Here is a 12,500-nt window from a genome sequence, read left to right as displayed (position 1 = left end):
CTAGTGTGTAATCCCTTATACCAACATAGAAGAGGCGAGCTGAGGATGGGGTTAATTGGTATTTTGTGGAAAACAAACGCTTGCAGCATCACTGAGGACACTGTAAACAGAAGAATAAGTGCTTGTTAAAACCAACAACACTATGACAACTGTCACCTGGTTCAAAGGAAGTAGTGTACCAGAAAAAGATTGAATAGTTGAAAAAGTTTTTAGAATTACAGACCCCTGCTTTCCGCAGGCAAACATATCTACCGTAAACTGTATTGATTCCCTGATAGGGAAACTTATGTACAAAGCAGATGTGTGGTTTAGATAGATCAGAGAAGTAGAGGCCTGTAAACAACATAATGGCCACATTAATGCTTTACATAGTAAATCAATTTTTTTCAAATAACACAAAAGTGCTGCAAGCAGAGAAGCCAGCAACATATGTATATAATTCATACTGTGAAATGACAGCCTATTACTGTAAAGAATGGAATACATTATATTCCTGTATTATTTAACTTTAGGGTAAAATACTGGCAGCATAGACCGTTATTCTACATTATGCATACTGTTGAACAATTTCACAACATATTACAATAATAAGTAAATGCAGTATATTTATGTGATTATGTGCTGGTAGATTACTTTAAATTCTCACTGTTTACTGTAGACAGGCTGTGGTTGTTAAACATATATATATATACTATATATATTACAAATAGTCAAATGAATGCTGTGTAGAGTTAATATCAATCAAATGTTATTTATATAGCCCAATATCATAAATTACACCTTCTGGGGGTAGAAATGGATTGTTTATGTTACTAATTAAAAAAAGCAAAAAGAGGAGGAGAGCCCAGGAAAAGGCACTGTAACCATGTAAGAGCAGCATCATTCATATCGAGGGCTTTTATTTCAAATAGAATCCTATTGTCAACTCTGACCTGCTTTTTGCAGATCTAGTCTCTTTATCAAATCTGATTTTTAGATTTCCTAAAAAAAGAACATAAAGGACATTGTATTTGCCAGCGTACCAAATGTTACCAAAAGCAGCTCTCAAACACGTAATGCTAGATTGAAAGCCTTGAGTATGTGAAGTAAAAAGCTGGCACTGGATCAAACCTGACAGGCAATCTTTAACGCTGTGAATCCTAAATTACAGCCCTGCTACTGAACGTCAAGGTTAATTGGCTCACCCAGTGTAATGAAATGATTCCACATGACACCTCCAATTGGTGCCTTTGGAACCCTGCCCACTAGAGGAGCTCCCTGTTACAAAGGCTTTAAAATAGACATGAAATGGAAATGAAATTGGCAAGGCGACATTATCCAAGAAAATGACTTTTTTCTTGTAAAGAATCCCTGCAGCTCTGTGTTCTTGTGTTATTAATTATTATTATGGTGATTGAAAGATAGACATTGACTAAACCCAACTGTCATGTTTATGTAGCAGCCGATCTGCCACATAATCTGCCCCCCCTCCATGCTCCATCAGTTTAAGTGCACCCTACATCTAACCATCCCCCTAACACCATCCAAATGCCCTCCCTCCTCCTGACACTCCTCTCCCCTCAGCTCCCTCCCTCCCATCATCCTGTGTCTTTTGTCTTCAATGCCATCAGGCAGATAATGTCACAGGCAGCCAGCTTCATTGGCTTTGTACCTGACTGAGATCAAATCAATTTACAAATGTGTCTCTTATTCTAAAGGCACCTCTGTTTACCTCAAATTAAGTGGGAGCTACACTATTGTCGTGAAGTCTCTGTTAATGTTACCCCTCTAGGTATAAATATAATCATTTAATCTAATCTCGTCTAATCATGCGATAAAAAAGCCTTTAAATAGCTGAAAGGTGTATTCCTGAGGAGGTCAATAATCCTTTCAGTAAGGCAAAGTTTATCAGAGCCGGCCTTTAGTTTAGATTGAGGAGCTTTGAATTAGCTGTCACTGATAGCTGTCCAAGCAGATCACAGACACAGAGCACACTCTGAGCACACTCTGCTGTCAAGGTCACATTGTAACAGTGCTGGTTGTCCAGGTGAAACTAACAATAACTATGGATTCATAAGCAGCTTACAACATGAGATACTTATGTTTTTTCACGATCTTTTTCTGTCTATCTCTACTGCATGTTTGGCATTAAGATGGTACTACACAACATGATCACTAAGTTTATACTGGATTTTCCTCCTAAGAACACTGCTGTGTTCAGCAGCCTGTTACATTGTGTAGTATTTTGTATGTAAGAGAACATTTTGGAGTAAGAGCTATAGCCCACAACATCAACACTATCAAAAGAGTTGATCCCCTGGGGAGCACGACTGTGATCAGTAGAGTTCTTGATATTGTCCAAACAGGATTCAGAGTGTAGGGTGGACAATCAACACACACATGGTTCTGTTCATGCTACACTGGGATACACAGCGGCAACGTGTTTCCCACACATATGCAGTCAGAACACTTGTAGGACGCATGGTCATACATTTCGAGGGTCCGTGTGTAATCTTGTGTGGCACGGTCACAAGCAACATTTACAGCTACCTCAATATGTAAAGCACAATTTGGTCTCTAACCTGCCAAAGTTGTGGAGTTATCGAGACCAACATGTTGGATACTCATCCAACCAGTTAGCACTGGCACTGAACTGCCATTATCATCCTAAGGCTGCACCACAGTGGTGCAGAATGTCAAAATTGAACACTAATGATAATGTCATGCAGTAACTTCAAATTTGTTATACAAATTAATCAATATTAAATTAACAATAACCACTAATACTTAAAGGTGCAAGCAGCGATGAACAGGCCCTCACACATTCCCGCAAGTCGGGGGTATTTGCCGGGATCACATTGACGCGGCCGTGAGACTCGAGAGAGAAAGTAGTCCTGTGTCCACTACCATTAGAACATGCACTGAACATGCATTATGATCTATGACAGTGTAGACCATACACGTTTCATTTAATATACAGCTTTTACAAAGGCTGTCATCATCTAAGATGATATCTTTGCAAAAGAAATGAGTCATGATGTGACAACACTATGGTTAAGTTCAGGGAGACATATTGGTTTGGGTTTGACTGAATTCTTTGTTGAGGTTAAGGATATTTGTCGTCATAGTTACAATAATAACCAACTGGTTAAGGTTATGAAATGATCGTAATTAAAACATTGACTGTCTGTAGGAAACAAACAGCGGATCAATCCCATCAGCCCGACATCCTCTCTACGTGGACTTTGCCGCACTAAAATAAGGTCATAGACTTCCTTCTTTGCTTCCTATCGACAGTAAACTGCAAATGATAAATAATTAAATAATATTAATGGGACATTATCAAGATGTGCGTACAGGTGGAATGTCAGTGAATCCCAGTGAAAGAAAATAACTCTTTCTCCAGTCAGTGCAGACAAGGCAGAGCTGGACTCCACTGACCTGGTCGACTGGATTTGTGCACTCAATGTGTGGAACTAATCTCAGTAGTACATTTCAGAGTATGCATGTGTTTATCTTTATATCCTGTGGCATGTGTTTATCCAAAGAGAAAATATAGCCAGAGGGCAGTGGAAGAACTGATGCTGAACACATGTCAGTACAAACTTTGCTATGCAGCCCCTGCAGGAGATAATGAAGCCAGCTCCTGCTTCCCTCACCCCTCCTATCTGCCTTCCTCCCTCCTCTGGGACGAAGGCATTCAAACAGATCCGATAGATATGCTGAGAAGCAGACTCACTCTAAATTCATTGATAGACTGATTGATTTAGGTGTCACCAAGGCACAGCTACCTCTGCTTTTGTGTTTAGTTTTTCATTTTGCGTTGTTTTTTATATACATATAATTGTTTACATAGCAATGGTAGAAGTGTAACGTAGGCTCCACTACATTCATGCTGTAATGAAACTGTGGGTCTGGAATCATCTCTAGTCATTTAGGTGGAGGAACTTTTAAGAAGTATAGAATGTTGGGAGACCTTGACACCCAAATAAAACATTTTAAAGTGAGATTTAACTTTTAAGAAAAAAAGCTGTACTGTAAAAATAGAAAGCCTTACAGCAAGCTGTTAAAAAGCAGTTACTGTATGAGTAGCTCTGTTTTTAGCCAAATATGCTAAAGAATAATTTCAGAACACAGGAATGCACTGCTGTAATAACAGATACACTATAGAGAGGTCAGAAGAGCTGATGCCCTAATACAAGAACATTTCCTCAAGACTTTCAAAGACAGGCTACTCAATCACCACTGTGAGTGGTAATTTAAGCTAAATGCTAACTTTAGCATGTTAACATCCTAACAATAACAAACTATTGTGCTGGTGCTAAGCAGGTAAAATGCTAACCATGTACAAAATCTTAGTTTAGCATGTTAGCATGCTAACATTTGTTAATTAGCTGAGGCTGATGGGAATGTTATTAGTTTTGCTTGTCATTTAAAAAAATAGATACATTAACATTTTGACCTGATGTTGGTGCTAAATGAAGTGCCAGAGGATCACTAAAGTTATTCAAATTCATCCTGTGGGGAACATGAATGATGGTGCAAAAATGTTGTGCCAATCTATCTGATGGATTTTCAGATATGTCATTGGGTGAGTGAAGATTTTGACCTGTTTGAGACACTTGAGGAAAAGTCAGTGGATCACTGAAAATAATGAGAAATCATCATCTGGGCACCATGGATATCTGTACCAAATTGCAGGACCATAAAGCTAGAATGGGTAACAAAAACAATAATAAAGTAACATAAGAAAAACAGTTCCATGGAAAACCAGTGTTATAGTGTACAGTATCAACGTCTTTGTTCAAAACCCGCAATCCTTGTTTGTTCATTCGTCTGTAGATCACATCACACTTGGATGTTCACCTTCACCTTGCTCTCGTAAATAGCAACATGGGTCTTTCCCCCCAACATGCAAACACACACACACACACACACACACACACACACACACACACATTGTACAGTATACAACGTATATTGCTTGTACGCTCAGCAGAGCTGACAGCTCATGATGTTGTGGGAAAGTTCAAGTAACCTCTTAGTTTGGTCTGGATGTGTATTCAAAGGTCAGCATGCAGCTCTTCATCTGACACTCTCCTGCTAATCAGTAGAGTGGTAGAGTGCTCAGTTGAGATAATAGACAATATCATCACTGAATTCCTCCTGAATTGGTGACTCAGTTAATCTCTAACACTGCATGTATGCATGGACACACACATATCAAAAACATGACATTTTCTCAGTTTTATACGGTATGTCCCATGTCATACAGAATCCTGTATAATCTCGCCACCAGGGAGGAGGCAAAACAATGTGTAATCCTTGGTCAAGACTATTCACCATGGGAGTCAGGAACATCATCAAGGTCTTCATCTTATCTTTTACCTCCAGACACCGGCTGCTCACACATGTTACGCATTCCTCGTGTGAAGGACTCTGACCTTTCAGGATACCAAACCATGACAATGCACAAATCATACATTCCTTCCAGTATAATATATTTCTACCACACCTACATTGGCTGTGTCTAAGAGGGTCCAACTGCAGACCTCATTCTTACTACAGGTCTGCAAGAATTTGTGAAGAATTAAGACTCCAAAAGGAGTATGGGCCTTCTTTTGTTGCCAAATGTATAAAAAGCATTCAAAGTTTTTGAATATGTTTAACTTAGGATGAGAAGGTAAATTGTTGCCTATCTTTTAAAAAGTGCTAACAAAGCTAAAGTTAGCTTTAACATCATCTTCATTCTTTTTAACGTCAGCAGTGTGAAAAACATTGAAAGGACACACCTACGCACTACAAGACTACACAACTACAAACGAGCATTTGGGGATGGCAATGTTACTGACATCACAATAAAGGTGAACTGTGGAGTTTTTCTTATAAACAAAAGTCATGTTTGCATTCAGTGTGTTTATCCCTGAGGTCTAATAAATGTGTTAAAATGCATTCCATCATGTGCAACTATCATTTTGACTGAACTTTGGTCATTCAAAGCATATTTAAATTAACTTTTGACAATACACCACCCAAAACTCAAAAGCACACTCATCAAAAAAAAAAGGAATTTTCAGCAACTCTGCTAAATGTTGTGTATAGCATAACATACCCTGGCCACCTTTACCCAGCTTGGATTTGTCTGGCTTATACCAGACTCTACTTTTCACACCACTGCATGTCACACCGTACTGAGGACATTTTCATCTACCTGTGCAATGAAGACCTTGATGTTATAGATGACATTCAATTAGTAGCAGGGAAACCAGGTCAGATCCTCCTGTGAAGACACCACCTGGCTGCCTGTCCAACAGTCACTGACACACACACACACACACACACACACACACACACACACACACACACACACACACACACACACACACACACACACACACACACAGATATACATGAAGGTGGGAAAGAGGTACAATGTGTTGCCTTAGCGTAGCGATGAGCTAAGATCCATTACAGTTTACACTTTACAGAAATCACAAATAGTTTATTTCAGTATACAGAGAATTTACCTGTAGACTATTATAATCATACCAATACATAGGCTATCACACATTTTCTGAGCAAGCTTACAGGTTTTATCAAAGCCTACATCTGCCTATTGTATTTACCTGACCATATCGGGGAGAAAGTTGATGTATAAGGCATATGGTAAATAAATTACCTTCATTAATGATCTATTTTCTTGTATTTGTGATGAGACATTTAGTCTGATTCCCTAGCTGTTTGATTGGTCTGTGCTCTTTGGATTTGGAATATGATTGGTTGAGCAGGCCGATGCCTGACTGAACGTGGCTCCACCACAGCCGAGCACGTGAAGGTTGACTGTCAACTGCGTCAAGTCAGAGGCAGCTAGGCGGAGTGAGAGGAGAAGTAAACTCACTGTGCCTTCAAGATTAAAGCAGCAGTGGTTTTATAGTACTCTTATAGAGTAGATACAGCAGTGGAACATGCACATTTTAGGAAAACAATTTTTACTTACTGTAATTTACCTTCACACGTTAAGTGTTATCTCAATCTCCGTGTATTTGCCTACTCAAATATAGCACGTTGTCGTTCAATTAAAATTTTACTTTGAAAGTTGCGACCGGAAAGTTGAAACTTGTAGTGTAGTTTGGATGAAAGCTGTCAGTGTTGGAGATAGATCCGTAACTTGTGCTGAGATACTAGATAGATATGTACAGAAAAAGTAGTTGATGACAGCTCATCAGTTCAGTCACAGCACCGCTGTCATTTAAATCCGAACGACCCACGTCCGCTTCCAGCTGAGTGCAGCTTGCTCTCCTCGTCAGGTAAGACAAGCTGCCTGCTAGCCGACAAGCTATATGTACAGTTCTGACCTCCAAAATCCGCTGCGAAAATTAGGAATTTATTTTAATTGTGTGCCGGCCAACAATCTTCGCAGCAAAAACTTAATAAAAATATATTTTACGATTTTAATTGAGTAAGTCTACAATTCGGCATGCACCAAATACATCAAGCAGCACTCGATATAATATAGTTTAATCTAGTTTATCTTTGTTCAACTGTCATTTTCACTTGACCGATGCAATGTTAAATGCAGTCCATTATGTCTTACAGAAACAGAAAACAAAAATAAAACATGAAGCAGGTGTGCCCACAGGTACAGCTACAATGCAAACCACTCCATTAGAGTTAATGATGTCTAGTACTGTATTTACAATGTAAACTTCAGAATTGGGTCAGATTACTTTGAAATGTAGTAAATCACTAAATATTAAATATTAAATGTTTTGTAATTAGTAACATAATCCATTGGATTACAATTTTTTTTACAATGTAAAATGCAGCATTTCATGAGTTAATAGAATTAGTTATGAAGAAAACTTGATAAATTAAAGACGCAATCAAACACAAATTGTAATCAAGTAATCCATGACAATGTAACTATAATCTAATTGCACTTTTTTTCAAATGTAATCTGTGTTGATTATAGTTACTTATGTAAGTGATTACATAACCCCTAGTACATGTAATCTGTTACTACTGAACCCTGGGGCCAAGTGGAGAAATTCAGCATCAATATTTTTAGTAGCATTTTACAGCATTACATTTTACATAGCAATTATCAACATTTTTAGGAATTTAGGTATAAAGGAAAATGGGTGTCCTACATACGATGAACTTCTCCAAACTACAACTGAGAGTTGGTGTTGTTTGGTTACTGACTTGCTTTAGTGTAAAGGTTCAAACAATAGCCTTACAAGACTAATACAGTGTCCTTGCAGCCTGTGTCTTGGGCTGTGCAGGTTGAGCTATGGCAGTCTGTCAGTTAATGACTAACAGCTACATATGTAGCCTGCTGCTGCAGCCTAACTGATACAGTGTCAGCAGGACAATATCCCTGGTTCATATTAGACTACCACTGTTTTATATTTGGCAGGCATGCAAATATAAATTACATTTCAGGGACTTTTTTAAATAATTGTTTTTGTCCAAAGTGACGACTTACAGTAGGACCTTTAACCTGCGTTGGAACAAAAGGTGACCAGTCAGGCACTAGCTACCTACACGTTGGCACTAGAGGGTTGTTTCAATCCTAACTGGCCCCAAAGGCTAAGACGCACAACAATAAACACAACAGAAGCCTGCTGCAGTCAATACATGACAGGTGAGGAAAAGAGATGGTTCCACCACACATCTAATGGGCAGACTTCAAACAAACCTCCTACAGTTAAGTCACATTTTTATGTTTTTGTGCTTTTAAGATGAATTTTAGAAGCTGAAATACCTTCAAATAGTTTACAGTGTGATACCTGATAACTCTTAAACATATTAATCATATCTAATCAGGTTCATAAAGATTTGAATGTCTTCCCAGCTGAAGACATTAAAGGAAGCTGAACAACCCACACAGGCGATGTCTCTTCTTTGCTTATTAATAAGAGTTCCTCTCAGGAGTGTGTGTGTGGCACAATGTCACATCTCCCCCACTCTCCAGTGTTAGTACAGCTGTTAGGGAGGGACAGTTTACAACTTTAAGGCCTTCACACACGGGCTGTTTTATTTGTGCGATTAATTTGCACATCAATATAAATATGATATATAAATATAATTTACATTTTTTTTTACTGTTTTTGTCATGAAAACTTTCAAACAGAACACAAATATTAGGTAGCAAAAAAGTGCCGTAATTTCTTTTTGGAACCAGGTTGATTTTTCTGAGCTTTCGCACCACGAATAAAGGAATCAACTAATCATCTAGTATGGGTTGATTATTATGGATTATACAAATACAATACGGTCATTAATAGAAAAACTGTAAAATGGCAGATGACACATAAATTACTGTGTATGTGGACAGATGAGACAAATGGAAGTGCAAAGTGTATTTCTTCATTCTGTATTCCTGTTAAAACATTTTTTAAATGAATGTTACTGAACACACAAACTCAGGACTCAAGATAATGTAACGTTCAGTCAGAACAGTTAAAATTATTTACGTTTAGTTTCTGACAGATCATGTTTTGTCTTTTTCCAGATGGCTCTAAATACTACAATACCTATGAGCCTAGGCCCCTGTTGCTATGAAGAAGAAACCAGTCAGAGCAGTAGTAAATATAAAAATGCTTTGGTGTTGAATTTGTGTACAAAAGATGGTGTTATAATTCCTGAATTCATCCAAAATTTACCCAGAATCCAAAATGTAATTGATTTAAATGCAAATTGTAAAATCTGTTTTCTCAACACCATAAGCTTTAGTGACATGCATCTTGGGAGTTGTAGTTGAGGTAAAGAACCTTACCGCTCATCTGTCTCCTACAGCTCTTAGTTATATGAGGTGGTGTAAGTACATGCTGAGCCACTGTGTGATTATTGGATCATACTCCACGTTTCCACTACATGGTACGGCTCCACTCCACTCGCCTCACAGATCGTTTTTCCCGATCCCACTTGCCTAGCTTTTGTTCCATGATAACCCTCATGAGTGTAAAATGCTCCTCCACAGCAGTGCAGTGGCACCTCAACAGGACCAAATACAGGAGCCCCTAAAGACAAAACACATACAGGAATGAGAAGAGGAAGAAAATACACTATATATTCACAAATGCTGCAAATACCATAAAACAAACAACTAAAACTTCAAGAGAAAGAAAAGGTTGGAATAATAAGAATTATGTTCACATCATCATAATACAAATTTCTTGAAAATACTAATGGATTATTGCCCAGTATTGTATGTGCTGGTTGGTATTTCAGTTGAATGTTTTTTTTCTGTTCATTTAAATAAATCTTAGTGAATCTTAGAGACATCATAATGTGGTATATTTAACGTTAGTTTCCCTAGAATTGCTATTGTCTGATCAGACTGTCAGTAATACTGTCTGTCTGTCTGTCCTGTAGGTTATCAATATGGTCCCATGGATTATTCAGATGACTGTGATGGTGCTATCTGTCTTCATCAGCAGCGGCCAGGGGAAGAGGGACAAGGAGCTCTACTGTTCTGGTAAGTAACCAGTACTCTTACTCAAGGACTTTAGCACATGAATATTGCAGATGCTGCTGTTTGAATTGCAATCCCGTCTGATGGATGGTAACAAAAGTATCATGTTATTGTATGTACACAAGTTACCTGCTTACTACTGTAACTGAGCATAGATAAAGGAGAAGAAAACTTGTCTAAAGGAACTAGTGGAGAGTAACAAGACTCAGTAGACCATAACTAAGTATATGGCTGGACTGCGTACGGACAATGTGATAAATTGCTGCCAAACTGACTATAATATGGATTCCTGGATATTCATTTTTCATCTGCAGGTATGTCGTGGTCCTAGTAATACTGGTTCTTATAGTGTGCTGAAGTACATCACATGGTTAAGCTATGTTTGAGACTCCTGAGGACCTAAGTGAAGACTGTATGTGCACCCTATTTTATCTGTCGGTTTGACTAATTTGTTTTCCGTCTTTGTTTTAGCTGTTTTAACTTTTAAATGCACTGTAAGGCAACCTTGGGTGTCCTGAAAGGCGCCTCTAAATAACATTTATTATTATTATTATTATTATTAATAGCTCTTCCAGTGGGACGAGAGGTTTGTTGTAGGGGCAGTGTTATGGAAATAAATTGTATCAAATACAGTTTTGAAAAAGTCAGTTTCCATGACCTTTTTAAAGTAATAAAGTTCTGACAAAAGAAATGCAGAAATTGTTTGAAAACTTGAAACTTAAAATGTTTTACAACACCTGTGTTTGGAAGTTGTTTGGAAGCTTGTCTTATCTGTCTCTCTTTTTCCTCTTTCCTCTGCCCTCTCCTGCTCCTGGGGAGGAATCGGGCTTAAGGAGTAACAAACGCGTTGCACAGCAGCAACCATGTATGTTATTTTACGTTACCAGCGGAAACACTGTCACTCACTCAGTCCTGACCTAAGCACAGACTGTTTATTAGTGAGCCTTGAAACACAATAATTACTAAACTATGTGACCATGTATGCCATGAGATAGTTAGTACGATTCATAAAGTAGATAATTATATACTGTTTCACCAAATCAATTTCTTTATTTTAAATATTTTTTTCTATTGTTATTAATGTAACTCCCTGATGAAAAATCATTCTCCTTCTTGCAGTGTCATATTTTTGGTGATGTATTTTCACCATGATGTATTTTTGGTGATGTATTTTCATGTTGTGATGCTCTGAACCAGCTGTTTCGGAGCTATGAGACCAGTGATGTGACTGAGAGAGTATTTAATAATCTCCACGCCTGCTCATCTATTTTTACCTTCTCCATATTGTCTCTCTTGCACGCGCTTTAGTGATGATTGGATCTTCAACTCTTCTTACTTGGAGAGTAAAGGTGGCGGAGCGTCGTTCGGGTGCACTTATACAGTGACATGCTCACAAGAATGACCTTTTAAACTTTAATGTACTGTGGATACAGAAGTTCACTAAATTCCTGACAATGAGCTGCAGCTTGTCTTGTTGCCATCACTGAGGTTTACCTTTTTTTTCCCAGCATGCAAGGCAATTGCTGACGAACTGAACTACTCAATCAGTCAAGTTGACCCAAAGAAAACCATCAAAGTCGGCGGCTTTAGACTCAACCCTGACGGGACCATGAAAGATAAAAAGGTACAGTACATTGATGTGTAGGTAGAGATGCCCTCCCCTTCCCACCCACTGTCTCCTATAGCTTTGAGTTATATAACACAGTCCATTGAGCTTTGATTTACTCTTAAGTTTACTTAAATAACATTTCCCATGTTATTGCATGTCATTCTTGCATTATATTATTGGGTTTCAGTTAAAGTTAGTATGATGGTAATTCGAATGCTCACAATCAAGTTTCTCTTCATCCTATATGCACACACAAAATAAAGCAACACTTAAATATTGTACTGTAATCAGTGTTGTGGAGGTATCACTACAGTTGTTGTCCTCTCAGAGCAGATTGATCTCTGGTGTTGCTGTGGCTGAACACAGTGAGACTATGGATCCAGGTTATTGTTCCTGGTCTAATGAGGTCACATCCCACTGGAACCTGGACCT

At 38.3% G+C, this 12,500-nt stretch overlaps 2 protein-coding genes across 3 annotated transcripts in view; one reads left to right on the top strand and one right to left on the bottom strand.

The window, feature by feature from the left end:
- Positions 1 to 6,704, bottom strand: part of LOC115022745 (WD repeat-containing protein 78-like) — a 49,638-nt gene extending 42,934 nt beyond the window's left edge. The window contains exons 1-2 of the mRNA XM_029453826.1: positions 6,659 to 6,704; positions 6,191 to 6,296 (exon numbers count right to left, since the gene is read on the bottom strand). The gene's annotated coding sequence lies outside the window, so the exon portion shown is untranslated. The remainder of the gene's footprint in view (positions 1 to 6,190; positions 6,297 to 6,658) is intronic.
- Positions 6,705 to 6,873: 169 nt separating this feature from the next.
- The window catches only part of cnpy1 (canopy FGF signaling regulator 1), a 20,879-nt gene continuing 15,252 nt past the window's right edge, over positions 6,874 to 12,500 (top strand). The window contains exons 1-4 of one of the 2 annotated variants that reach the window (XM_029452686.1): positions 6,874 to 7,286; positions 10,360 to 10,462; positions 11,293 to 11,324; positions 11,968 to 12,083. In XM_029452686.1, coding sequence (XP_029308546.1) covers positions 10,377 to 10,462; positions 11,293 to 11,324; positions 11,968 to 12,083 — 234 coding nt within the window. In that variant the 5' untranslated portion in view covers positions 6,874 to 7,286; positions 10,360 to 10,376. The remainder of the gene's footprint in view (positions 7,287 to 10,359; positions 10,463 to 11,292; positions 11,325 to 11,967; positions 12,084 to 12,500) is intronic. The other variant, XM_029452687.1, reaches the window with a different exon arrangement.

This window comes from Cottoperca gobio, chromosome 17 (assembly GCF_900634415.1).
Source record: "Cottoperca gobio chromosome 17, fCotGob3.1, whole genome shotgun sequence".
NCBI classification, from domain to species: Eukaryota; Metazoa; Chordata; class Actinopteri; order Perciformes; family Bovichtidae; genus Cottoperca; species Cottoperca gobio.
This window is presented reverse-complemented; position numbering and strand designations above follow the sequence as displayed.